This window comes from Leuresthes tenuis, unplaced genomic scaffold (genome assembly GCF_036924035.1).
Source record: "Leuresthes tenuis unplaced genomic scaffold, fLeuTen1.0.hap1 SCAF_9, whole genome shotgun sequence".
Taxonomy (NCBI): Eukaryota; Metazoa; Chordata; class Actinopteri; order Atheriniformes; family Atherinopsidae; genus Leuresthes; species Leuresthes tenuis.
The window spans coordinates 24,489,831-24,517,483 of NW_027325363.1; the positions used below are offsets into that span (position 1 = coordinate 24,489,831).

General features: G+C 40.7%; 1 protein-coding gene across 3 annotated transcripts in view; it reads right to left on the bottom strand.

Moving 5' to 3' along the window:
• Window positions 1–384: 384 nt before the first annotated feature.
• The window catches only part of numbl (NUMB like endocytic adaptor protein), a 59,912-nt gene continuing 32,643 nt past the window's right edge, over window positions 385–27,653 (bottom strand). For 2 of the 3 annotated variants that reach the window (XM_072392959.1, XM_072392957.1), the window contains exons 2-9: window positions 17,271–17,421; window positions 14,103–14,177; window positions 12,765–12,839; window positions 9,653–9,793; window positions 7,380–7,587; window positions 6,962–7,231; window positions 4,227–4,412; window positions 385–4,100 (exon numbers count right to left, since the gene is read on the bottom strand). In XM_072392959.1, coding sequence (XP_072249060.1) covers window positions 2,959–4,100; window positions 4,227–4,412; window positions 6,962–7,231; window positions 7,380–7,587; window positions 9,653–9,793; window positions 12,765–12,839; window positions 14,103–14,177; window positions 17,271–17,396 — 2,223 coding nt within the window. In that variant the 5' untranslated portion in view covers window positions 17,397–17,421 and the 3' untranslated portion in view covers window positions 385–2,958. The remainder of the gene's footprint in view (window positions 4,101–4,226; window positions 4,413–6,961; window positions 7,232–7,379; window positions 7,588–9,652; window positions 9,794–12,764; window positions 12,840–14,102; window positions 14,178–17,270; window positions 17,422–27,653) is intronic. The other variant, XM_072392958.1, reaches the window with a different exon arrangement.

Here is a 27,653-nt window from a genome sequence, read left to right on the forward strand (position 1 = left end):
AAACAGCTGAACTATTTTTCCACACAGTCTTAGAGTGGTGAGGTCCACTCAACTATTAATACAATTATATGTGACATGTTCAACCAGGTGTTCTAGGTGTGCTACATTTCTAGTGTTTGTTTTGGGTTTTTTTCACCATCCGAACTTTTGTTTTTCACATTTTATCTGTATTAATCCACTTCAATCTAGCTGATGAAAACATGCAATTGTTTTCCTTATTTAACTTTTAGAAACTAGACACGAATTAAAATTTTAAAAGTAAGAGTTGGATTAACAGCAAGAGACAGCAGCTGAAATCCTGGAAGTGCGAGTTGTGCTTGAGGACTTCACATACAGGAATGAAAATGCCACGAAAGGTTGACACCAACAAAACAAGAGCAGATGTAATATTATATTACTTTATTTATCTTTTGTACAATGTAATTACAATACAAATATGTTGGTTTAAATACAAAAATTCTGTAAATAAAGATTAAAAATAAACTCCACTGGTTTGCTTTGTTACCATCACTAAACTATGGTTTTACAATCAAGTTTATGAGGTCATTTAGTTTTGCTTTAATGCAGAACACAATTTACCTACATTTATAATTTGGAGGGCGTGCAAACGAGTCAGGGGCTAAAATATACTTACATTGTCACAAAACAATAGATTTCATAAGCAAATTGGTCTCATTCTGTAGAGAAATAAAGGTAGAGAGAGCAGCTTGGATTTGTTCAGAGAAGAAATTAATGTAAAAACAAAAGGCTAAATCCTGGGAGGATCTGAAGTGGTGTAAAGTAGGCCTGCTGTCAATGAATTTGGATTCTCTGAAAAGTCAGACCATCAAATGGGACTGCTGCCACAGGAAGAGACCAAATAAGTTAATCAAAAATAATGAGCAGGGAATGTAAAGAGCTGTAGGACATATTCATAAGTAACGTAAGAGGAGCATCTGAGATCAGCCAGCAGTTTATATAACAAAGAGAAAACACCTGTGGAAAGCCCTTCAGTGATAAACATTTTTCCTTTTTGTAATGCTGCATCTTCTTAAATACAGCCAAACTCAAATTTCCGAAAGCTTTTGTTGACATTATTGGAGTTTAAACTATATCATGAGTTGCACATAGTTACAAAAAATCTTGTTTATGACATTGCAATAATATAATAAGTAACATTTATTTTAAGTATGATCAGAATTGTGATTCGAATAGGTTCTGGAAGATGAGGAATATGCTGCAGAAGTGTAAACGGCTCAGCCTTTAAAAAAAGAAAAAGCAGACAGTGCTCATGTTGTGTGATAAGTAATGAATGTGTCTTTGTTCCTCAATATTTTCACACAATCTGCCTCCCTCGTGTGTCCTTTTTGTCACGTCTCATCTTATTTTCCTTCCCTTAGACTTCCCTATTCACTTTCTTTAAAAGGTATGGCTTCTTGCTCTCCCTCATTCTCACGTACAGCTGCTCCTTTCTCTTTCTCTCTTCTAGCAAACTGTTGGCTCTTACATTTTTTATTTCGTAATATGTCAGCTGAATCTTTGTTTTACATTCACTAATCGTGATTATTTCATTGCTCATGTGGTTTACTTCTTTTCACCTCTCACCATCAGTCCCAAAATCTGTTATGAGTGTAGCACTATGACAGCAGATACAGAGGTTGCAAACACAATCATATTGTACAATGAGACTATACCCTGTGTTTGACACGTGTAAGAATTTATGAATGTTGGAATGTAGTGCATTTGTTTTCAACCAAGTGCACAGTGTTATAGGAGCTTTTTTTTTTTTTTTGTCACTGAGTTGTTAAAGTTCCTTGGGTTTGTCTGTTGAAAATGGAGTCCAAAGAATCGCTGTGTGCTATGTTGTCCAGAGTGTCTGTGTGCTGGTTATCCTGAAGCGATTCCTCATGTTCTGGTGCCCGTTTTCTTCGGCATTAGCAATAGAAATAAGCAACACAGCCAAGTGAAGCCAATACTAACACAGCTGGCCTCAGCAAATGTGAAGCATATATAAGTTGGGGGCAGACGGGTGTAAGAAACATGCCGCTATATACACTGGTCTGACATCTCACACTGCACAACTGTACTGCAAGCCCTGACTATTTGGTTCCTGTCACATGATTCCAATTCCCACAGTGGTTCTCCTTTTCTACAGCCGAATCTTACCTGTTAACTCACTGTTATCTGTAGTTTCACTGCACCTTAAAAAATACATATGGGGGGTTTAAAAAAATAACCAACATGCTCCTGAAACATTGCTTTAACTTTTGGATTTTTAAGTACACAATAACTTGTTAAAAGGAAAAATAAAATACAATAAATAAAATAAATTTTGGCCATAAATCTCTACTATTGGTCAGTCAGTCCTTTCAGACATCCAAAACTTATGCTGTGCTTCGTAAAGATCAGCATCAGTCTGTTCATGAAATCGCTTCCCCACATAGTTGGGATGTAGCCATATCTGCTAAAATCTCCACCTAAAATCAAGCAAAACTTCCAAAAACATCTCATGGGTTTGGAATGCAACTGAGTGGAGTCCTCTTTTAAAGAAAGAAACCACTAAACTTTGTCCCCTCGCTGTTCTCTCAGAAGGGTCTCGTGCAGTACATCCAGGGGCTTAGAGCAGGAAAAGCCAGAGTGGAGAAGTGAAAGCAGGGAGGAGACGCAGGTAGCGGGTGGAGAGGAGGAAATCAGTCCATCAAGGTAAGAGAGCTTGAGACCTGATTCTTATAGTGCAGCCCAGCAAACTGCTAAGTTGTTCTCTGTCTCGCATGAGAGCATAAAGAAAGCAATTGAGATCATTGTAGCACTGACTCCTCTGAGAGCTTTCAGCAATTTGCTAGGCAGCCACAGGGTGGATGCTGGGTCAACTTAAAGGACCTGCATCCCATTTAAGCAAAGATGCTGGATTTTAGTGCCTAACTTCCTTGGGCTTTAACTCCAGAACTAGTGCTACGGCTTTGGGAGACCAAATCTGGCTCAGAGCTCAATCTCAAAAGTCTTTTGCAGATTGTTAGAGAAAGGGTTGGCTGCGGCAGCTGGCGGCTTGTTCCCTTGTGGCTGAGGTGCTGGTTTAGTCTCCAGTGCCGCCCACTTGGCCTCAAAACGGTCATCATCTTGGGAGTCGCTGACCACCGGTGCTGTTAGCTGACTGCCCTCTGGTGGCCAGCTGCTACTGCTGGCACCATTCCCACCACTGATGGAGGTCCCATTCTGGAGGGCCATTGTTGCGCTGCTGTGTATGGGGAGGCCATTAATGGCTGTTGATAGAGGTGGAGTGGAAGAAAATGTAGCTGTGGAGAAACCTGGAGTGTGCCCAACTGCACCTGGTGCTCCTGGATAGGAATGGTGGTGTCCGACTGCTCCTAGTGCACCAACTTTGGATCCTACAACAGCTGAGCCCATGGTGACGCCTGAGCCTGACGAGCCTGTGGCGGTGCAGAAGACGTTTGCCACCATTTGTGATGGTGTGATGCCTACTACAGGAACGCTGGCGTTGGGATAGGTCATACTGCTAGCCAGACCTGGCATGTAGGTCTGCATGGGCACAAAAGCAGGTTGGACAGGCTGGCTGGCAAACATTCCCGCAGGAGCTGGAGTTGCATCAAAAACCAGGGGGAACGGTTGCATGGAGCTTGGAAGGGAACCGGGGGGTCCAGGAAGAGAGGGCTGTAACATAGGGGCCCCGGACATGCTCGGACCCGACATGGTGGGGATGGACATGGATGGAAGAGACATAGGGGGACCTGACACTGGAGGGCCTGGTATTAAAGGAACAGATGATATTGACATAGGTGGGAGGGGAATCTGGGTTTGACCTGAAAGAGCAGAGGGGCCCGAGATAAGAGGTTTGGACAATGTGCCCAGGGGCATAGGGACAGTGGATACCGGGGCAGCTGACATGGTTGTTTGAGTGGATATCTGATGACTGGTCATGGAGGGTGGCCCAGGGATAGCGGGGATGGTGGGGCCTGGAGGAGGCGTCTGTTGGGCTTTGACAGCTTTAGAAACTTCTTCTAACCATCTCTCGGCTTCTGAGGGCGTGCGTTTGTGGCCACTCGCCACGGAAACCGAGGGAGGAGAGTGGAGTGAAGCCTCAGGCTGCACCCAAGATGAAGTGGCTGAAAAAGAAAAAGCAAGAGTTTTAGAATGCTATCACCCCTCCCACACACACACACACACACACACACACACAACTCAGTGTAGTTCAGTGAACTAATGTATCAGTCTAACTTAGTTTTTCTTACCCTGCATCGGTGCAGGTGGTGGAGGCAGAATAGGGGGCACAGTGCAAGTTGACGGTCCATTTGCAGACATAGAGGGGTTGATGTAGAGCTCATCCGACGGCTTGGTAAAAGAGTTGTTGATCTGGCAACACAAAGCAGTAATACTACCATCGCCCTCATCTGGTAATCCCATGTCCATCTCTAGTACTAGCAAGAAAGGAATACACAAAGGGGAGGGAGGGGGTAGTGGGGGGTGGTGGGAGATGAAAAGAAGAGGGTGGAATAGGAAAAGAGGATGATGGAGTAGTGAAGCAAGCAAAGAGAGGAAAAAAGAAATATCTATTAAATTGTGTAACAGACAAAATTGACACCAAAAGCAGGGAAAACTGGAGCAGATTAATACTTTAATAAAGGTTTCTCAAAACAAATGTGTGTAGTGTGTATTTCAGTTGCTTTGTTGTGTCTTGTGTTTGAGACAGCTTCCAAAAGTAAATTTGGCTTTCTTTCACATGATTTTAAACCAACTGTAACTGACCTGTACCCGACCAGAGAAGGATTAGATTACTGTCCATCTTTGTTTTGGAGTACAGCTTTAAACCTTTCCAGCACAGACTGCCGATATAAATAGAGGTTACTTTTAATTCCCCATTCTTTGTCCCCTGGATATTTGCTTCAAACCCTTAGAGACAGCAGAAGCAGAAGATTTGTCTTTATTCCTCTCCTCCCCTCCCTTGCTGTACCCTTCCTTGTAAAAGAGAAGAGTTTGGTGATGGCTTTCACATTGGAGTCGAGTTTTATAACATGGACAAATAAAAATCTTGCATGTGCAGGATGAAACTGAAGTGGAAGAGGCATTAAAGTCGGATAAATGAATGTTATTTACCACAGATGGGCCCATTGTGGAGCAAACCCTACTGCTGTGCCATTCAAGCCCATTCTTCTAATACATCTATATCTCTTTAAATGAGTGTATTGTAATGGCTACAGGCCTTGAATTATATTGGAGGGTGCAGAGGGTGCTGGAAGCATGTGTAAGGTCTCCCACTGAGGATTTATTTGTGCTTTGTTCCGAAACGATCGACCCTATGATCCATCTCTTTTCCTCTTCATGTCCACATCCCACAGAGTTCATAGTAGCTCAAAGCACTTCACATGTGTGTCTGTGTGTGTGTTTGTGAGTTATTCTCAGTGCAGTGGCAGGTTTAAGGGCTGGTAGAGGACTTGCTGAAGGCTAACTAGGGTAGCTGATTGACTGCACGAATCAATACACACATTGTCTGGAAAGTCACAAGGGAGCAGGGAAGCAGCGGAGTTGGCTGTTCCTATTTAGTCAAAGCTTGTGTGTGTGTGTGAATGTGTGTATGAGCACTGCGTATAAACTATGGGACTCAAACTGCTTTAGATCCAACACCACTGCATACATATGCTGCCCTTCGGTGAAAAATGAGAGATGGAAATCAAAGGGTCGACTATGACACACGGATTCTGAGTGGCTGTTGAATGTTGTGGTTTAATATTCCAGTAACTGGAGTGACTCTCATCTCTACTAATGACTATAATCAGCCTTGCTGCTGAGCACTCTGATCCTGTGGCGCCACAACTGAATGGGTGTGTCTATGCCTGTGTGTTTCTTTACATGTGTAGATGAACCTGTCAGAGCTAAGTCAATTCTCATTAATTGTCCAGGAAGAACTTCGGAAAACTGCTTTCTATCTTACACACACAAGGATAAACAAGACTAAACTGCAGGCTTTACTTCTTGTCCTCCTTGAAAATATTAATATGAATGCATCCAGGATGAGCTGCAGGTTTATCCGGTAATATGATCTCCCTAATCTCTTCAGATAAGGGTCAGTGATGCAACATTGAAGCTAAACAGAAAATGTAATAAAGCTCCAACAAACAACCATGACGCAGGAGGATCGCAGAGTGCCCATGTGTATTTGTGTTTATGTGAAGTCAGTGGCAATGTTCCTTGACCTCTTAGGAGTAACAAAAATCAATTTGGGGATTTGAGTTTGCAGAATTCATTTAAAAAAAAAAAAATCCTTTTTGCATACGTAAGAGCCATCTCTTACGTATGCAATCCCATCTGATTATCTGTGAGGCGCTTTGATACGAGATTTAAATTAAATGTAGATCAGTAAAATCTAGACACAAAACAGAACAAAGCAGATGATGTTAGTGTTGTCTTGGCCTTATTTGATTCAATAACATCTGCAAGGTAATATCATTAACTCCTATAAAAAGACAAAATTAGGTTCTTGTCTTTTATAGCTTGGTGAATATGCTTCATATCAGACATCTGACAAGGAACAGATCTGAATTAGTATATTAGTGAAATTTTCCTTGGCTCCTCTTCCTTAATTAAATAGTTACAAATCACTATAAAATGTACAAGAAAAAATAAGCATGGTCTAACCTGTGTAATAATCATTTTCACACAACCTACAAATTGCATATCAAAGTGGGTAAAAAAAATTGATACAATTATGGCAAACATGACAAAACAATGCATCCTGTGTACGTTGAAGTCGTTTCAGTCCTGTAAAGGCTCGGCTCGTATTACTGTTAATGAAGGAGTGAAGTGGGCACAGGATTAAACTCTGTAGTTTAAACACTGTTATTGTTGAGGAACTTAAGCCCTGTTGGTGGACACCTACATACCATAAGAAACAGATGTTACTAAGCTCTGAAATGTCAGCAGGTGTCTGTATTTGGCAACAGTTGCGAATCCAACTTAAAAAATGTCTCACCAGGGTTCTTGGCCTGGAAGTCAGTCTTTCGTTGCAGGGTGGACGGCAGGTCGTTGAGGCGGAGCGACAGCTGTCTCTTAAAGGGAGAATTCTTCTGACTGAGGGCTGGAAATCCCCGGAATGAGCCTTGGCGCACCAGCTGCTCAATCGGCGCGTGGCGGCGAGGGATGGCGTGAGGCCCGCCTGGTTCTGGGCGCTCCATAGGAGACGCTGTCCCCTCGGGTGGGGAGGCGGTGCCAGGTGGGAGGGCTGGGATGGCAGAGGGCTGATCTGGAGGAAGACAGGGATGCAATAATCAGTGCTGTTAAATAGAGCTCCTATAATCTATCAATATCATGACTTCTACTCAAAGTGTGTTTAAGCAACATGTTTGCCCTCAATGTGCTTGATATTTTAAATATGTGGAACTAAGTCTCACCTTTCTTCTTATCCTGCAGCTTGTCATCTCGCTCGCTGCTGCTGCCCTGCTGGCTGGAAGATGAGTTGATGCGGAAGGAGCCCTCACGCACAAACGAGGTGCGACTGGCGTCGAATGACGCCGTCACGCCACACTCCTTCTCTCTTCGCTGTTTCCTCTCCAAACAGGCAGCAAAGGCACAGCCAACTGCATGGCTCAGTCTCTCCCCCTGGTACAAAAAACATTAAGTTGTCAAAACATCTAAAACAATATAAACTGTACAACAGTTACAATTTCTGTGACTGAACCTTTTGTATCTCCACTGTCAATCTGACTCAATTACATCCTTGAACATTCACCCACTGATGAATCACAGCATTCAACAACTGCAGGACTTTCTGTGTGCAACAGAGCTGTTTGAATTATTCATTTATTTTAATAATGTCTATGTCTATGACAGATATTCACACACTGATGGATACATTAGAGGTATCTTAGGGTCCAGTATGCTGCTTAAGGACACCTCAGCATGTAGACCAGAAAGCCAGGGTTTGACCCACCAATATGTCTTAAATGTATCTTCTAATTTTTTTTACGAGCAACCACTGAAAATGTACTGCTGCTCCATAAAATCAAGACAGTTTCACATTGATGGAAGTGGAGGCCAACGTTTACATTTCAGGCTGCCAAACAGATTAAAACATTATCTGCCCATCAAAATGTTTTTTTTTTTGTCCAAATCTCTGACAGAATAAAATTACTGAAAGAAAAAACTGCAAAGTCACACGCTTTAAAATGTGTTTTTCTATCTTTATTTCATTACATTATGAATTTGATAATAGCCTATCAAATATAGTGTCTAAATATTGTAATTTAACTAACTTCAGCAAAGCTGAACAATAAGCTATTGTATTTAATAATATGTAGGAAGTATCTGTTAAAAGCCCTCTTTTGAAAAGAGTTTCTGCTAAGATTGAATGCCCCTGGACCTTCCTAGATGTCCCAGCTTCACAATTTTGTATTTCATACATACTTTCAACCACCAGTGACCTCTTGCTACTATCCTTAAATGAAAAATCATAATTTACGACTTAAAGCTATCATTTGTTTGGTGGTTGGCCAACAATCAAACTCACGTTTCATAAAGCTTATTAGGCCTGTCTGTCTTAGCAGTGACAGGAGAGGTAGTTCAGTTTAGGATGGGCGTGTAGAGATATGCCGAGTGTGCGGTGGAAACAGAGACAGACAGAGATGGGCAGATAACCCTACAGGCTCTTGTCTAATCCCCTCTTCTAATCCCGCAGGTCTGTGCTCCCTTCTCTCGTGTTCACATTCATAATCCAACCCACTGTGTACTTTGAAAAAATGCAAACACAACTGATTATTCAATCAGCTTCAAATGTACTTTAAGACATTAGTGCTACAAAATGGGCTTTAGCATGGCAGATTGTAGTGAGTGTTAGTACTGAATTTAACTGCTGTTTTAGTCCATAACTACTTTTATTACTTGATTAAGTGTTAAGTGTTTAAAGTGTCACAAAAAGTGTTGTATTCTGACCCGTAACTGAACCATCAATCCACCCAAAAGAGTACAAGTCATAACATACAGTATATAAATGAGTAAAATAATACATATATATATATATATTTATATAGATATATATATATATCCTAAAGACTAAAGATCACCAATTAGAGAAAAAAAAAAAGTTGCTACGTCAATTCCATCTGAATTATAATCTCATTCAAAATGCCCTTGACATTTGTAAAAATCTAAATGACTTTAAATCCAGCCTTGAAACAAAACCGTTTCAATGGCGTGTTTTCATGGTCAAAAAGAAAAAAGACAACCTGTTATGTTTTATTTGATATTTCTAATAGCAAAGCTTTCTTAAACACAAATTTCCCATGAGCCCAATACAACTGTGAATAAAATGAGTGACTGCTGTAGGTGATTTTAGACAAGGAACATCAAAGCAAGAAAGTTAGTGTGTTGATAATATTGTGCTTAGGGACAAAGGTAAGTTATAATGACACCAAAATACAAGCTGCCATGCTGACACATTTTCATAGGAGATGTATTTTTTTTCTGGTATTGCACATGTGTGAGCTAACCAGCTAATACATTTTAGTTTAACCTCAAAAGGATTCCAATACTAGATGATTTGTCCTAGAATTTTTGCACTAACTTTAAAACAAAAAAACCCAGAAGAACAGAGGCTAGCCAAGAAATTATGTCAGGAACTGGCAATGTAGATAACGAGGGTTGTATAGAAGGTTAGCTGTGCTCTCACCGAGTCTTTTAGAGCCATGAAGCAGTGGCACATCCACCGTCTGGTTGTCCCGTCTCTGCAGATGTAAGAGAAGGCCTTGTCGTAGTTGCGGTCAGGGGCGCAGAATGAAACCTTCTCTATGGTCTGGTCCACAATGAGGTCCTGAGGGTGGCAGACAGAGGAAACAACACAGGTGACAGGGTGGAATCAGACTGGACATATAATACGGTAAAATTGAATCAAATGAACATTCAATTGTCAGCTTAACCGGTGACAATCAGGAAATAACAGCATCAGATTTTTGCAAATCAGCCACCACCACCACCACTACTCAGCCACTCACTCTGAACGTATTTACCCATTCACTGATGACAGTTAGAAAATAACTAAAAACTAATGACACCGAAACCTCTTTAAATCTCCGGGATGTTTCCACTACTTGCCCTTCCTTTTATAAAAGGGTTATTCAGGCAGCCTTAGTGTCCACAGTCACTAAAGACGAAACTAAGAGGGGGCCCCTGCCTTTCTCTTCATGCATTAATGGGCCCCCGGCTCACCATTTTGACTCACCAAATACAGAAGAAGGAAAACAAGAGGCGAGAGGGAGAAGAAAGGGAGAATGGTTCACACACTTGTCCACACACTTCCTTCCTCTCTTTCAGTGCCACAGAAAACAAAATGAGGGGAGGATGAGGAGAGAGGAAGAGGAGGAGGTTGGGAAAGAAGGAGAAAGGAAGGAGGGATGCGAGGAGAAAGAGGTGGAAGAATAAGAGTCCATTCAGTGTGGGCCAATTAGAGAATCTAGGGGGATGCTGGTACCGAGGTGAAAGGCTGAGCGGAGACCAGTGTGTGTGTGTGTATCTCTGTTGTAATAAACTTCTGTGTGCTTCTACTAACACATAAAGCTTTATGTATTGCTGTGTTTTCTAGAAATGTATGTACTTAGAAAGAATATTTCGGATGATGTCTGTGACATTGAGGAGGAGAGAGACAGACAAAGCCCTTAAACAACTGAAAGGAAAAGCACTGTTCTACCGTTTGTGACTCAGGCTGTGTCATCTACGGAAAGCCTCTCAACCTTGAGCATAAAAAAATGCTGAATGGAGCGAGAAATAATACTTTACTGTTTCTTCCACTGATGATGCATTTGAAAGGTCCTCCAGAATTGTTGTGTGTAACCCCCATGCAATAGTCAACCTTTGGCACACATTGAGAGAGTGTGGGAAAGGGTCTGAATAATAGCTCTATAAAGTTAGTATGAGTGCACTGTCTGATTCATAGAAAGCTGGTAAAGAAACATGTCCAAAAGGCACTGAAAGAAGAGGAGGGCAATGCCAAGAGCCATTAGCACTAGGTTTAATGTTATATCCACTTTTTATGCTCACCTGATTCTCTTATAGAGTCTTTATTGCTACCCAGTTTATTGGTGGTTACATAACTAACTAATGTAAAGCAAAATTCAGTCAGCATTAATTTCCTTAGGCTTTGTTTTGGTTTCCACTCTTTCACGCAGAGAACTATCTGACTATCTAACAGCTAAATGCCTTATCAGCTTGTTGCTTTGTCTGGAAGACATTTAATGCGGAGGCAATAAGGTACAACAGCCTTTTTGCTGAAAACGAGGTGCTTCCAGAAACTCTGCAGACATCAGTGAAAGTGAATCTAAACACTTGACTAAAACACACGGACAAATTTGAAAAATCATCAATATTATCATTAAAAAAAAGATCCATGGCATAACTGTTCTCTGGGGTTTCATCACTGAGTTGTGATGAGTTACATCTTTCATAGCTGTCATTGTTTCACGATTCATTGTTCAAATAAAAACAAGAATCATAGCAGCTTTAACCAACCTTGTAATTATAGTCTTAAAAGTAGTTGTGAAAGTACTCCAATTTTTGTTTGAAATCCACCTTCCCATTATAGAAGGAGTGAAGATGTTTGTAAAGGAGAATATAATTTAGAAAAGGTGGTAGAACATGAAGAAAAGGTGATGGATCAGCTTGAATACAGTTGTGTTTTGCATAGAGTATCTCAGTGTTAAAGCTGGTATAATGCTTTGACTTACTGTCACAAATCCTATGAAAAGACCACAACTTCTCTAGGGTCACTTTCGCCCTCTGCCTCAAGCCTACTTTTTTCCTGCTCAATATTTATTTTCCAAGATTCACGATATAGTTTCATATGTTTTTCCACTGCAGTTTTTTAGCAAACGGGAGTAAACAGCACTTCTGTTAGAGACAGCGTCATTTGAAAATAAACTACAGTGCCTATGTTCGTGGTAATAAAGGAGCATGTCAAACAACGTAACAGTGCATGATGGCCTTGGGAGAACACTGGAACAGAGGATTCTGACTGAAAAGGGAAAAAAAGGAGGTGGTAGATTAAAGCGGAGAGAGAAAAGTGGAGTGGGACTTAGTGAGTGGGAGAGGTGAGGTTACGCGTGTGGTGTCTAAACAAAAGAAAAGTAAAGTGAGGAGGCCTCTTTATTGGGCCCGCTGTTCTTTATTCTGCTCAGCGTTCAATAGAGCCACAGCTAACTGCACTAACTGTAAGAGGCCTCCCTCGTTGCCAGACACACAGCATGCGAGTCAGTGTGTTTGTAGGTGTGTGTGGTTCTATGTTTACTCGATCTTCCCTCCCCCACTAAGCACCTTCAGCAGCCATGAGTCACACATGTAGCTGTAAAGCTGCACACACATGTGCACAAAATAGCCTGGAAGAAAAACAATAGATGAACGGTGAATCCCTTTGTCCTCAGCCGGAGGAGACTACAGTTCAGACATTTGTATGTGGTCTGAGGATGGAAATGTGAATAAACTGTAAAATATGTGTTAGTGATAGCATGTTGGTACCAAAGACATCGGAACATCTGCCTTAAGAAACTCTCCTAACAGTTAGTGAGGTGCTAAGCTAAAGGCTACCTTCCTTTGACCAACTAAATCTGTAAAAAAGCTGAGACGGAAGCTGTGGATAAAATACCTGTGGGTTGTGTACTCTACATGAAGAGAGGAGACAAAATGATCCTTCTTGTCCTTGTTGCCAAGTGAGTGATAATGTATTAATAAAAGGAAGAGAGATGAGGACTTTAACAAGGAGATGCAGGTGATACATCACAAATACGTTTTCTTACCTTAGTTTTGTCATCCACCACCCTGAGTCCATCAGCTGAAACCCACAGCACTGCTTTTACTGTCTTTTTGCCACTCTAGAATGAAAAAGAACAAACAAGCTTCAGCCATGTGCCCATTCTCCCAGATGATGTGAGGCGTGATCAACAAGCTTGTAAGCAAACAAGCATGTAAAGCCTTTTTTATTGCTAACCAAAGCAGTGTAAAATGATGATTACATCCTTAAAGTAGATGAGGTAGTGGAGGGTAAAGAGTGGAGAGTCTGGTCGATGTAAAAACTGTGCCAGCTGGACCATTTTTCCAGATGAGGGCACCAGGCAGTGGTAATAACACACTCAGCACGGGCCCCGCTAAAAATACATAAAGTCCATGTGAGCGTGGAAGCGTGCGTGAGAGTGCACGAGCGCATAAGTCTGCATGTGGGTTTGTGCAAGACAGCGCATATAAGTATGGAGCATGGGAAATGACTTTGAAACCAACATTGAAGCAAGAAGGAGTCACAATTTTTGCATAATAAATAAGGTAACAAGAGCAAGGTGTACGAAGAGAAAACTAAATGAAGAGGCGGAGCAGGGAATCAAAGAAAAAGAAGAAGCAGAGTTAATCCAGTTGGGAGAATGAAAACACGAGACAAGAATTGATATGTGAAACATTTCTACGGTGTGGGATAAACTGGCCGTGATTCTTTTAAGTTTTCTTCGAGGTGAAGTTTGTTATATAACTTAAACTTCCCTCTTGGGGAATGTAACGGTGACTAGCTGGTCACTCCGTTCACACGCTCCCTTGTCTGCATTCATCGTCCTATGGGTATAAACTGGAAGTATGTCAGTGTGTTTATATGTATGCATATTTAAACAAGTTTCATTCTCTGCTGTCTTTTCCATGTTAGCATCGGAGGGAAGACTCTGACAAGTAGATAGACAAACAAATATGGACTAAGACCCACCAGGGAGATGAGTTAAAACAGTGAAGAAGAGAAAATAATGAAAAACATGGATTTATCAGCTGAAAGTATTAAAAGAGCCTGTGTTTATGTTTAATTGTTTTTCTATAATCAAAGGATTAAAAAAATGAGAAATTAGCTAATAGTTGGGTAAGCGTCTAGAGAATGCATTATGCCATTGGTGAATCACCACAAACAGAAAAAACAAGTTTGTGTGTGTGTGTGTTCCATTGGCCAATACACCGATGCATGAGCTTTGCGCAACTATGCATGTAATGAGTTCTAGTGAGGTTTGTAATCCTGGAGTGAATCTGCAACCAACTGCATCCTTCACAACAAAATCCAGCTCAAGTAGAACATTTTTGTGTGCGTGTTTAAATATGTGAGGGATACTTACAACTTTCAGCTTTTTCACTGCCTCCTCACAAACATGCATCCCTCTCGACTCCTCCACCTCCACCAGCCCCAGGTACTGCAGCAAAAAGAAAGCAGAGATATCAATAACTGTAACACAGCAGATGTGCACTGCCAAGTTTTCAACAAAACTTAGCTGACTGAGCTATGTCAGGGCTAAAGACGCACACAATAGTAACATAAAAGCAACCACATCCTCATTAGCCTCAAGATTCAAGAAGCTTTATTTATTCCGAGGGCAATTGCTCTCAATCAGTATTTCAACAAGTGCTTGGAAATTGACAGGCAAGTAGCTAATATGCATCGTACTGGATATGCAGCTGTATGTTAGTGCTGATAATGAGGGCAGGAAGAGAGAGCCAGAGGAGGATGGAGTCATTTATAGCCTCATATCCTCTTTTGTTGTCTCTCCAGTGCTCTGCTCAGTGGCGCACACAGTGCCCATGGGGACACAATTAAAGCTGCCATAGCTGCACCAGAGTCAAAAGCCAAGTAGCGTGGAACCAGGAAGATGAGCTTTCAGAGAAAGGAGAAAGTTTCAGTAGCATTTGTTTCTGAACTATATTTATATATAAGTATATGCTGTAAACAATATGTGATCAAGTTAGACACATATACTCACATATATTGTAAAAAACACTTGTCTTCTATGTAAGTGAGATATACTGAGATCCATTTGGGATGGACTGCGTTTAGCTGTAATACCACTTTGTACCACTAAAGACACTGTCGTGTCTACTCTCCCCTCGAGCTAACAAGAGAAAGCAGTAGTCAACGTTCGTGCAGTTTGTGAAAAGCACAATAATCACAACAATGGCAAGTGAACAATACCTTTGCCACCCCACCCTAGTGCAAAAAAAGGCAGCAAGACTGCAAAATCACAAAGAATAAACAACCCAAAACCAGAAAATCTGATGCAGAACTTGCAATTTTACTTCTGGACTGGTAAATGAAAAGCTTGCATTTTGAATATTGTGGATGCAGCTTATGTTGCTTCTCAGCTGATTCCATGATGTCGTCTTGCTGTGTCTAAGCACGCACTGATGCAGTGCTTATCCACATGTTTGGTATGTGTGAATCACCGAAGAGGAACAGCAGCAGGTTTACGAGGATGTATTTTTTCAAATTATAAGAAAAATAACAGTAATTTTACAGTGACATGGTTTAAACAACATGCTGCTGTCATCAAATATGGAGTTTTAATTCAGTGTAACACATCTGGTATTTATTTAGAGTCAAGATAGTAATTGGAAATTCATATTTGATATGCCACCAATGCTACCAATAAAACCTAACCTACCTAAATGAGGCTGCTGTTCTCTTAGCTTGAGCAGGACCAATGAACAGGCTCATATCTATCAGATAACATTGCTCTCTTGACTGGTGCTGCTTGTTTGTGTTTTTAAAAAGAGATGCTTGATTGTTTGTCGCAACATATGGTGAGTGGTCAGAGTTGATACAGGGTGTATGCCTTTTCATTCTGTCTTTTTCTTTTCTATTTTTTTTTGGGGGGGGGGTTAAGAAACCTGTCTACTACTTTTCATAAACTCAAAAGGTGACAGTGGCAGGAGTTAAAAACACAAACATCCTGTTTTTGTTCCTCTCGTACAGTTCATAAACTTTTAGGGAAGTATAAATTGTGCGTGACTCTTTAACACAAAAAGAAACTGGAAACTGAAAACTGAATGCAGATAAAGGAAAGATGGCTGAAGGAGCATTGGGGAATAAATTACTTTATTTTTATACATTAACTATTGCTGTGAAGCTCAGAGCGCTATTCTAACATCTATCACATTGCTGGGAATGAACACCACATTTACACTTCATTCTCTCTCTGTCTTGCATCTTTCTTTCTCCTCTTGCTTCACTTTTCAGTCTACAGCATTGTCTTCTTACCTCTTTTATCTTGTTCCATCCCCGTCTTTCTCTTTTCATATCTCAGAATGTGTTTCCATCCCCTCTGTGTGCCCTCATCCCTCTCCTTGTCATTTCCTGCGGTGTCTGTAATCTATAACTCAACCTTGCTGTCACTCCTCCTTCTTTGTGCTCCATTTCTTTCCGTCATTGTCTCTTCAGCACTTCTTCAAATCACCTCAGCTCTCATACAGTTGATGCTCACGCTGAGACTGGTTATCAGGAAATTGGGCCATTATTAATGTCACTTTTTGTTTTTACTGCACTAAAAACCTCGTCGCACAAAGAACAAAAGCACAATCACTAAGATTTATAACTACTACTTTGAAAAGAACAAAAGCTGCTTCCCCTCCAAAGGCATGCTTGGTAGGCTTATTTGTGATTCCAAGAGGACAGATTTGTGATGGTGTACCCCACCTCTTACTCAGTAGCAGCTGGAATTAATTTCTACATGAATGAGCAGATGTCTGCTCAAAAATGCAAATAGCTGCTGGCAAGAGACACGATTTTAGTTGCTGAAGCATCTTGCTTTCTATTTTTAGTCCATTTATAGTGCAATTAGCACTGACCAGTTACATTTACGCAGACTATAGTCACATGCAACTGAACATATAAAACAAGTTCCTTGATTTAACTGGGATAAGCTGCAGACCCTGTGGCCCCTTCTACAGGAACAAAGTCAACATATAGCAAGTGCATCAATATTTAATCATATGGAAATCAAAACAATGTGGCGCTACCGTTCATGTGATCCAAAAGTTGTAAATAGAGCATTAAACAGTATTTTCCTTTGGCAGATTCTGAGTTTGCCATTCTTTTGTGATTCAAAGACAAGGTACTGACAAATGTTACTGTTGAGTGTCTATGCCTGAACCTTTTTGTCTTTCTTTAATTATTTTGTTCAGACTAAGTGAATATATGGGAATCAGGGTAATTTTCATACAGAGCTGAATTATAAATAAGGAATAAAGTCACCTTTTGACAGTCAACATATTTTGCTCAAAAGGCACTTGCTTTCTACAAGAGCTTTTTCTCTTGGAATAAGATTTACTGACTGCAAGTTAACCCGCTGGAGAGACTTTATCTCTCATTTGGCTTGGAATGACTTGGTGTCCCCCTGAAAGAGCTGGAGGAGGTAGCTGGAGGTCTGAGGATTTCTGCTTAGACTGTTGCCTTTTTTTATCAGAGTTTTATCAGACCCCAGCAAGATGAATATCTAAAAAAAAAAAAAACTTACCCGAACAGCAAAGTTACATTTGCCCTTGCGTACAGCTTCCTCATCAGCCTGCCACTGATGTGGTCTGCTGGCTTCTGGCACATAGGTGGGCTTCTTCCTCCTCAGACTCTGACGAAGCTTGTTCATCTCCGGGGTCACGTGCTCCCTGGAACTGCAGACACAGAAAGGAACACTGGTTAAGTTGAGCCGCACATCTCGGACGACTAAAGAATATCTCAGAGATTTGCTTGCATAAAGACAAACTTTATTAAAACCAACCAATCCCCTCATGCACATGCACAAAACTGGCAATGAAACCAAAGCACTATCATAAACATAATGATCATTAAAAGCTATTTATATGCAACAGTGGCAAATTATTAACAATACAACTTAAAAGATTTGCACTCAGGTCGTCATGTGTTTCATTCAGGATTATGTGAGTGAAATGGGAAATGTTTAATTGATTAGCTTAAGCTCGTTATGCTGTAATCATCTCTAACAAGGCAGTACATTAATGCCGAATGCCCTTTCCAACATGATGCTCCATTGATTCTCCATACACAGACAGACTGTACAAACCACACAGGTAGAATGTTAATGAACACAAAAATGAGGCACAGGGCATGCTTTCATCTCTCCAAGAAGCATCAGGAATGCTGATCAGCAGATCACGCACACGCAGATAAACACAAGGACACACCCACACATGCTCATACACCTCTATCCCTCTCTGAACAATCCTCCTTCCACCACCTAATTAGAGCTTTGAGCCTGCTGGCCTGTTTAGCTATGCTAATTTCCCAGCATAATGAAACACAACGCCATCAAAACATGACCTGTTTAAAAATAATAATTACCATTTCCATCCCTCTACAGCCACATTTCCCTTTTATATGAAAATCTAGGGTATCTCTCGTGTGCATCCTCTGTCCTCAGAGAGGCTGAATTACCGGCTCTTTGTTGCTTGTCAAACGTTTTAATCTGAGTAGCCTCTTGTGTTTAAATTCATCCTCAATACTCACTCAAACTAGTTCTAAGTCATTTTGGTGGCAGACTGACCGAATGACAGAAGCACCAACTTCAGCTCTTAAATTAGAGATTGAGCTCTTAAATTATTAATATCAAACAGTTTTTGCATAACATGCCAAAATAAAGACAAAGTGTAAATATATATATATATATTTATATATATTCCCAGTTAAGGGAAATGAGAAGTCTTTATCTCTGTTCTTCACTGCTTTTACTCCTCCAAATTTCTCGGGTTAATCAGAATTGAAAGAGAACTTATTTCCTTACCACCTGGTTTCTCTGTAGACCGTCATGTTGGTTTTTAAAGGATGCGACAGCACCCTTATCTTACACTGAAGACATGTCATGTCCACACGTAGGTTCTGTAGACTGTTTATTGAAATGATCCAAACCGTTCTCTACTCTGTTGCACACAGTTCAGGAGCTACATGCAAATATATACACCCTCTGGCACATCACTTCTCATAATCACAGCCACATTGCTGGTAATGGGTCTCACATACACACTCAGATGTGTGAGCAATGCAGAGTATTCAAATGCAACAGCTCAAGTGGCTTCACTCATTTCCTGAATGTGAGGCCTGCACCCTCTGCCAAGAGCAGGCACAGGCGCGCACAAACACACACACACACACACACACATGCAGTTCACTATACATGCATTGAGGCTTGTGCCAGTCATTTCTAGGCAAAATGCCATCTGACTGGCACCTGGCAGACACCAGAAGTGCTGTGGCAGGTGCAAATGTGTGTGTGTAAGGAGGTAAAAGCAAACTGATGCGTAATGGCCCACATGGGATGTAAAAAGAGTGTTATGGGGGCAGGGTGTGGGGGAGGTTCTGGTTAGGGAATACCGGATGCCTCTGCAAGTGTCCTCATATGGTCTGGGACAGTGAGAAACGAAGAGGAGGAGCAGTGAGTGAATAGGACTGGCAACTGATGACAGGCTGCTAGGAAGAGACGCAGAAATGAAAGGATGTAAACTGAGGGTACTCAGTGTAACAAGGACAAGTGTAACAAAACAAAACAAACTCAAGCAAAACTAGACAAATTATACCTGAATAGGTATACATATCTCCATATCGTTTAGTCAGATGCTAGCTATGCAGTGTATTGTCTCTGGTTCAGTTAGTGCTGGATTAGTATTTTATGTAGGCTGAAAACAGGTGGTAGAATCATTGGTTGATTTCTATAAAAAAAAAAAAAAAACTGAAAGAAATCTAGCAGAGAAACTCTCACACTCCAGACATTTACTGTAGTGCTCAGCATCAGAGCTATAGGTATGAAGCATTATGACAGCAGTGTGTTCATCCCTGTCATGTTATTTATAAAAGACTCAAACATAAGTTCTGATCTCATCATCATCTTCCCTGCCGCACAGACAGAGCCTCGGTTGACCACATCAGACCCGTTTCAGACTTGGCAGCCTTTCGCTGCACAGGTACTGATTTCACACATATACGCCACAGTCAAATGCCTCAAAAATGTAAATAAACATAAATCAAGCCATACAGAGAAGCCAGAACTGTTTACAGCTTTTTGTGAGTCCGAGTAAAAAAAAAAAAGCAGTCCAGTAACTTCACCCTGCTTTGTTTCTAGACATCTTTGGTCTTTGGAGATTTCTATGCCATCTTTTTTAGCATGACAACAAATTCATGTGTCGTTGTCATGACAGCGGCCATACATCCCACAGCTGTGGGGGGTGCACCAAGAGCAAAGAACTGCCAGACTGTCTGGCGCTACTTTAATATGTAATGTAAATAATCTTATTAAGTTAACTATTTATTGTTAAAAATTCATTGGCAAGAATTAGCTTTTTTTTCATGCAGTATAAAGAACACTGTTGACAAGTTTAATTTGTTGATTTGTTGAGTTAAAAAGTAAGTTTCAACTTAAAAAACAAAGCTGCCATGTGTGGATCTGAAAATGCAGCTTAAACCAGACTCCGCTGAAGTCTTTCTCACAGTGTGAAATCTGGTTTTAAATACTGGATAGACGTTAGGGTGGGGACATGCAAAGGCCTCTCATAGCTGTGACCTCACCCTGTGCAACATCTGCATAAGTAAAAAACAGACAGAGGGGTGAGCTGGCAGGCCGACAGGCGAGGACGCAAAACATCAAAATAAATCTATAAATCAACAGCACAAATCAAGTCCCTGTGCAGTCACAAGCCCACGCAAAAAAACCCTCAAACAAGAGGCCAGTGCCAAAAAACACATAGTTGATCCCCATCCAGAGTTTGAGTTAGCAGCCATCTGGGATGTATTGTTGCAGAAAAGATGGCAAGATGCTCATATGATGTTATATCATAGACATTCAGATTTGTTCACCCGAGACGACCTCTCATCATCACTTCTTCCTCAACGTGTCCACCCTGTTCTTCTCTTCTTCACTGCTGTTTACACCTAAGATCTCTCCTTTGCTCCCTTCTTGTCCAGAGCTGATGTTTTAATTTTCCTAACTTTCTGCTTATGTGAAAGGGAGGAAATGGGTTTCACAGGGATGAATTTAGCGTGAAAAGCTCGCCTACACAGACACAGCCTCGTAAAAAAATGTTTTCAAAAATTGCACACTTTGCTCCAGCTTGTTAAGTTGGTATTTTAACTGTTAATTGGTTTCAAGGACTGCTCTTCACGACGTGGGTGGACGTGTTTTTTTTTTCAGTCGTGTCAGTTTATTTGTGTAAAAGCTGCCAATTTCACATGTCATGAGTTTGTGTCACCTCTGCATTTACGCCACCAGATAATCTGTGTTATGACTGCGTGTGTGTCCAGCTGTGGTTAGTCCTTGCCAGATGCAAGTCTGATATTTTTGTCACTCCCTTTTTTTTTTTGGTACTTAGAAGAACTCTCCCCGATCCAGATGTTCTGTTTTCAACAGTGACTCAGAGATTTTTGGAAAAATGGGACACAGTCCTCCCTTAAGCGTCCTCACAACCAAATGCTCACAAAACACCTAACACGAGGAGGGAGAAAGAAAGGGAAAAGGGGGGTTGATTTTTCCATGCACATACACACACACACACACACACACAGTACGCACACTGCAAACACAGAGAATGAGTCACTGCCACTTCGCATTACAGCAAGCCACGTGTCTGTGAAGCTCCAGAGAAACAAGGAGCGGACAGATAGAGGTGGAGTAAGTTTCCAAGTAAGCGTGTGTGTGTGTGCGAGTGGTAACTGTCTTGGCTTAACAATCATCAAGCCAACCACTTATTATTGACACCTGTTTCCCCTCTCTTGGTCTTTTTGGCGGTACAGCTGAAGAACAGTGTTTTGTCAGCTCTCTGAGTGTGATTCAGGGTAAGTTTAAAGTCATAGTGGTTAAAAAAAAAAAGGGGGTCAGCATTACCACAGCTACACACAGTATAAAAGGGATTATTGTACTTTCAAGCTCAATATTATTCCTCACATTATTCTGGACAACTCAGCATTACACAGTGTTCTGAATGGAAAGTTTTTTGCTATCTTACTGCTCCATTTCCAATTCTTTTTTGCATTTTTTTTAAAGCAGTTCAGTTTACAGCACTTACAAAATGCACAGACCTATAAAGCTGCCCACTTCACCACTAGACGTGGCACTGACATGGTACTGACTTGCCACCAGTTAAATTGTTTATCAGTTCTTTTGCTTATCATTTTAAGCTTAAAGCAGGCATATTGCCACCTAAATGTGTCAATGTTCAATGATTCCCCTTCCATGCATGTATAGTGGGACAGGGACAGTGGTCCAATTAAATGGCCGGATCGAACTCTGACCGCAGCTCGACAAAACAGTGCATGTAAATGTACTAAGTGTTTAGGTAGTTGGTACAAGTCAAAGTGCCATCCACAGTAATGCCAGGACCTTGTGTTTACCGTCAGATCATTGCTGTGTGACAAAATGCTAAGTTGTTCATTTCCCTGACAGTATGGCTGATCACAGAATCTGCACAATGTTACTCCCACTTTCTGATAAGGTTTAAATTAAATTATGGTAAGTAACAGTTTGTTGTGTGGGAATTCAAAACTCCTTTGCTTTTGCTTTTTTGCTTTGCTATTAATTTTTCAAACTCTCCTACGAATATAAAGCTCAAGAAAGTAAAAGCACTTTAATCTTTACCAGTTGGAGGTTAGAAATTCTTATTCCCCATTTGTTATTTAATGCCCCATCAGTAGCCAATGTTGTTTTACTGTACAAAAATTAACCTCTACACAAACATCTGTCAACCAAACACAACAGTTTGTTACCCTCAAGGAAAAATAAATGAACACAGAGGAATGGAGCAACCACGAAGACCATGGTTTATCCAGCCCATTTGTATCACCAATATTTACCAATATGGGCCAGTTCAGCACATGATTCACTACTGGATTGTGGCTAAAAGAGGGATCAATACCAGCTGTCCACTGTTGAAATGCTGATGACAGAAATGTAGACATTTGAGGATGAACAGTTTTGCTTGTGCTGGTATTAGCTCTCAGGCAAGGTACCGCATTCTCTCTCATATGGTAATAACATGTAAGTGTAATTTGTGCTTACATGGTAGCTTGAAGCTGTGGGACAAATCTTAAATAAGGCACAAACCATGGAAAAGAATGGTGGAAGGGAGATGAGGGGCTCATTCCACTTCCTTAAACCAGTTGCTTTGAAAATAGCTGTAAACTCGTGAATGAAAAAGAAGCCGTTGTACTGTCTCTCTGTGGTAATCTGACCAAAGCATACAACGGACATTCCACTAAAACCACAGGAAATTGTTTTAACTTGTGAAAAGAGGGCATAATATGTCTCCTTTGAATGAATACAAAGTCTTTACACTAATACACTCCACATTCTCCTTCATCATGTTACAACCACAGCTAAATTTCTTCTTTTCTTTTTTAGTGGTTAGTTGTTGCATGCGTAATCCGAGACGTCACACAAACAAGTTAATAGGATTAACTCAAAATCACAAACAGATGAGAGACAAGCCTATCATGGTGACACATACACTCATTATATTGTAATGTAAATACAGTACCTGTAAAGTTTGGACAAGTTGACTTGGTGTATTCAAACTCTTAAATTATAGTGTATATGTAAACATACACACACACACACCAAAGGCTGACCCAGTTTCTGGGCCCTGCAGAGTTCTGCTGACACTGCGTGACCCACATAGGGACATGGACACTATCATCCAAAACGTACTGTTTTTTCCTTCCTTCCTTCCTCTTAAACACACACAGTCAGTGACAAGTGGTTTGTATATGAGTCCATGTGTGTGATTAGAAAATAAAGGAGTGCAACATAGCGGAGATAAACCAGTGCATTTGTGTTTAGACTGAAGACTGACCCAGAACAGGATGGCCTTATTCATTGCATGCTTTCTGATGTTGTGTAGAAGTGTGCATGTGCACAAGTGACAGACAAAACAGCCAGAGAACAATGTCAACCCGGCTGAAGAAGAGACCTTTCAAAGGTCAATATCATCACTGGAAAGCAACTTAACACCAAAAACAGTTCAGTCAGTATTCAAATAGGTAATTTCCACTGAAATACTGGTCATGTCTCATCTTAAATCACAGTGTTGGATTATTAAAGCCTATATGAAATATTAATGCCTTCAGCTGCAACAACTATAGCTAGAAAATTTATTTTAAAAAAAAAAGAAAAAGAAAAGCTTCTCCAGCAATAGCACATAAAATGCAGCAGAGCACTGTGCAAGTATAAGCTGTAGGTGGCTTATGGAGGATACTTCTGATAGTGAGGAGGCAAAAATGACCAAACTACATTCAGAATGGCTCTTGCTGTTGCAGTCATGAGCAGATGCAGACTCATGTAGAGTAGCAGCTAAAGCACATCCATGTGTTCATTCATCAGTCTGACACCCACTGTTACTATTGTCGCTGTCACTGTACTCCTAGTCAATACTGCTGGTCACATCATTTAATATGACCTTGATTTATTTTCTGTGCAGCACTTGTGCTGTTAGATTTCCTAGCATACTTCCTGCTTTGTGTGCAAGGATCATATTTTCAAAAAGTAACTAAGGAATAGCAAAGCATGTCTAGAATCATTTCTTGGGCATTTCTTTCGTTATTAATAAAACAATAGTCACTGACTTGTTAACTTGATTAATTCAGTTCACTCTGCACTACATCAAACTGGTCATGTTTTCAGGTACCTGCTACCACCATGTGTTCTTTTTTATTCTATTGCTGTTTGCTCTGTATCACCAACCACTCATATTGACTGTTTAGATCAGCTAAGATCACTCATCGATGTCATAGTTAAATCAGTTGTATTAATTAAAAGGAAGAAAAGTATACCTAAGTGTGGGTGTGCATGTGGCACAACATCAAAATACTTAACAAATGCCAAGCAGAGTGACTAGCTGGGAGATACTTGACCTGTCCTTTCCAACCCACTATTGAAACATGATCTTTCTGGGGGTTCTGCATAGAGTGGACCATTACGGAAAGCTGTCCTCATATAATTACTGTCAGTGTGTGTGCAAGTGTGAATGAGAAATAAAGCATTTGAGCTGGTGGTCATCTTGATTAATGTGATTTAATGGCTCAATGTGACTCAGGCTGTATTGCAGAGTGGAAATTCAGGGCATGATCACAGCAAAGGGTGAATGTAGTGTGAAAGAGAAGCTGTCATGGTGACGATGGCCACAGAGGTGACTCATCTTGCTGATCCAGAATAAGCCGTTTCATTTCCGCTTTATGAAGCTGACAGCCATGAACAACTCACAGTGACTTGCTGTGTAATCATACTGAGTTTGTAGTCCAAAGAAAATGTTGAACAGATCAACTTTTGCTCCTTAGATACAACATCACAATTAGTCCATGATCAAACCATGTTGCAGGTCAGTAAAATTTGATGGGATATTTTCATTTAACATCATTGCTAAAAGATTTTTGTGAGTGGAGCTTCTCAACCACTGGATTTCTATTTAGCAATGCTGTCACATACTAAGCTCACAGAAGATAACCTGGTGTTCATAATGTCATTATTACTGACAAAAATGAAGCTCACTTCTGCAAAAATGTAAATGAAACCACAAAAGTTGGACTCTGTCAGAGGTATCATAGCAGAAAACTGATCTGCTTTATTAAAAGATAACCAGGACTAGGGTCAATCCTCTTATCAGAACTCTTCTATTAAGCAAGTTATATTATCTAGGCATTAAAATGAAAGAGTAACCTTAATTAAGTCTTTGCTAGACTCTCTTTGACTCTACAGAACAAGATTGGTTTTGATCCCCAACAACCAGTCGAAGGCCTCCACATGTATGGAACGCCATGCAGATGCTGACCTTCACCTTCTCCTGAAGTCAATCATATGCCTGTTTGGTGAGATGGGCTTCTCCGGAAGAAAAAAACAAAAACTTTCTGTGTTCATGAGTTCTGTTGGACTCTGTGTAACGCTGGAAGCGGCTTGTTTGTTGATGTGAGAGGGCTGCATTTATACGATAACATTAGCTAGTGTTGCACATTAAGAGCTTTTATACAAAAACACCTTTAATGGGTTGCTGAGGGTAATGGGGTCTGAAGAGCTCCCCAAAGGACAAGATACCTTCAAAGTTGTTTTTTGGTTCCTTTTTCTTTTGCAGATAGGAAAGCTGAAAGACATCAAGAGATTGGTATAAGATTCAAAATCACACTAGAATTCCTTTGTTGCGCAATAAACCCATTTCCTTGTATCTTATTCCATTCTAAGGCCTAGCATGATAACTTTCTTTGCGACAGGAACTAAAAAGAAAAAACAAAAGGAAGCTCTATGAACAAAGCTTGTTCTGAGAGCGTGGAAACAAAAAAGGAAGGGTACTTCCTCCAGCTGGAAGTACTATGAACAAGTTCCTGCTGTCCAAAAGCAGCTACTGCTGGTGATGGAAGACCACAATACGTGTTGGTTGGCACTGAGGGGAACCAACCTGGAACATAAATGGAAAATGAAAAATTTGTTCTGAGGGATTTACATAGAAACGGTGCAAAGACTGTTATAGACACCAGAAGAAAACTGGAAATTTCAAAAACCAAACATTGCATTAGAGCACAAACGCCTTATAACAACTGTCAAGTACAATGTTGGAGGGCTGACGATTTGGGCTTACTTTGCCGCCACAGGACCTGGGCACTTTGAAGTTACTGAGTCAACCATGAATTCCACTGTAGACCAAAGCGTCATTGAGTCAAGGATCCCTAGCACAGCAGCAAAAATCTACATTAGGATCTCCAAAACAAAAAGAATCAGGGTGCTGAAATGGTCCAGTCAAAGTCAAGATCTGAACCTGTTTGGAATGCTGTGGCGGGACTTTAAGAGAGCTGTGCATAAACAAATATCCACAAAGTTTAATGAACTGAAGCAACATTGTAAAAAAGAGTGACCCAAAAGTCCTCTACGCTGATGTGGGAGATTGATATCGTCATACAGAAACTAATAAAGTTATTGCTGCTAAAGGTGGTTCTACACCTTGTAAAACACAATTTATTGTTCTGTTTGCCTAACTTCAAGATTTGGTCAGGACCAGATACATATTGTTTATGTCCTGACACATAACATCTTAGAATTAAAACGCTTTCTTTTTCACATGACAGTACAATTACAAATTAGCACATAAAAAAAAAAACACATGCAAACTGTTTCACATTCTTACAGTTTTGCATATGCAACTCATACTGCACACCGTGTCTGCTCCATTTCCAACTGAAATTCGAACAAACTTGATATCACTATGATAAAGAACCAGAGAAATAAACGTAAGAGAACAATCGATGGAGGCAGCGGATTAGCGAGGAGGTCAGTCTGGCAGAGCTGGGAGTCTGAGAAAACATCCTGCAATTAAAAGGATCTGCTTCCCTGTCTTTTGCCGCAAATAGGATTTGAGTGGAAATTTCAAATTACATTATGATAGCCCTGTAGAGGATGCAGAGAGGGGCAGAGTGTACTTTCAGACATGTACATATGCTTGAACTGTCTCCTTAACACCAGGAGCTTCCAGTTATCCTTTTCCTCCACACGTGTTACAGTGCTTTGGCGTTGGTTGTACGGGTTTGTATGCATGTTTCTACTGGGTGACTTGTGTTGGCTCCATCTTTTTTAAATTTCAAAAAGAGGTGTTTTTTTTTTTCATCCTTCAGTTTATATAAAAAAAAGTTTAACATGCATGAAAACATACCTATGTGCCAGAGCTTATGTGCACGTGTGTGTATCCGAATGAGTTCCAAGATGCAAAAGAGAGGCAGATTAACATAACAATATCCAAATCCTCCTCTGCCCTTGGAACAGCAGGCAGTGAGGGCACAGATCAGGCATACTTTATCTGTGCTTATTTATGCAGTTAGAAGAACATATTGGCATCTGTGTCGAAGCACGTTCACATTTGCATGCCTGTGTGAT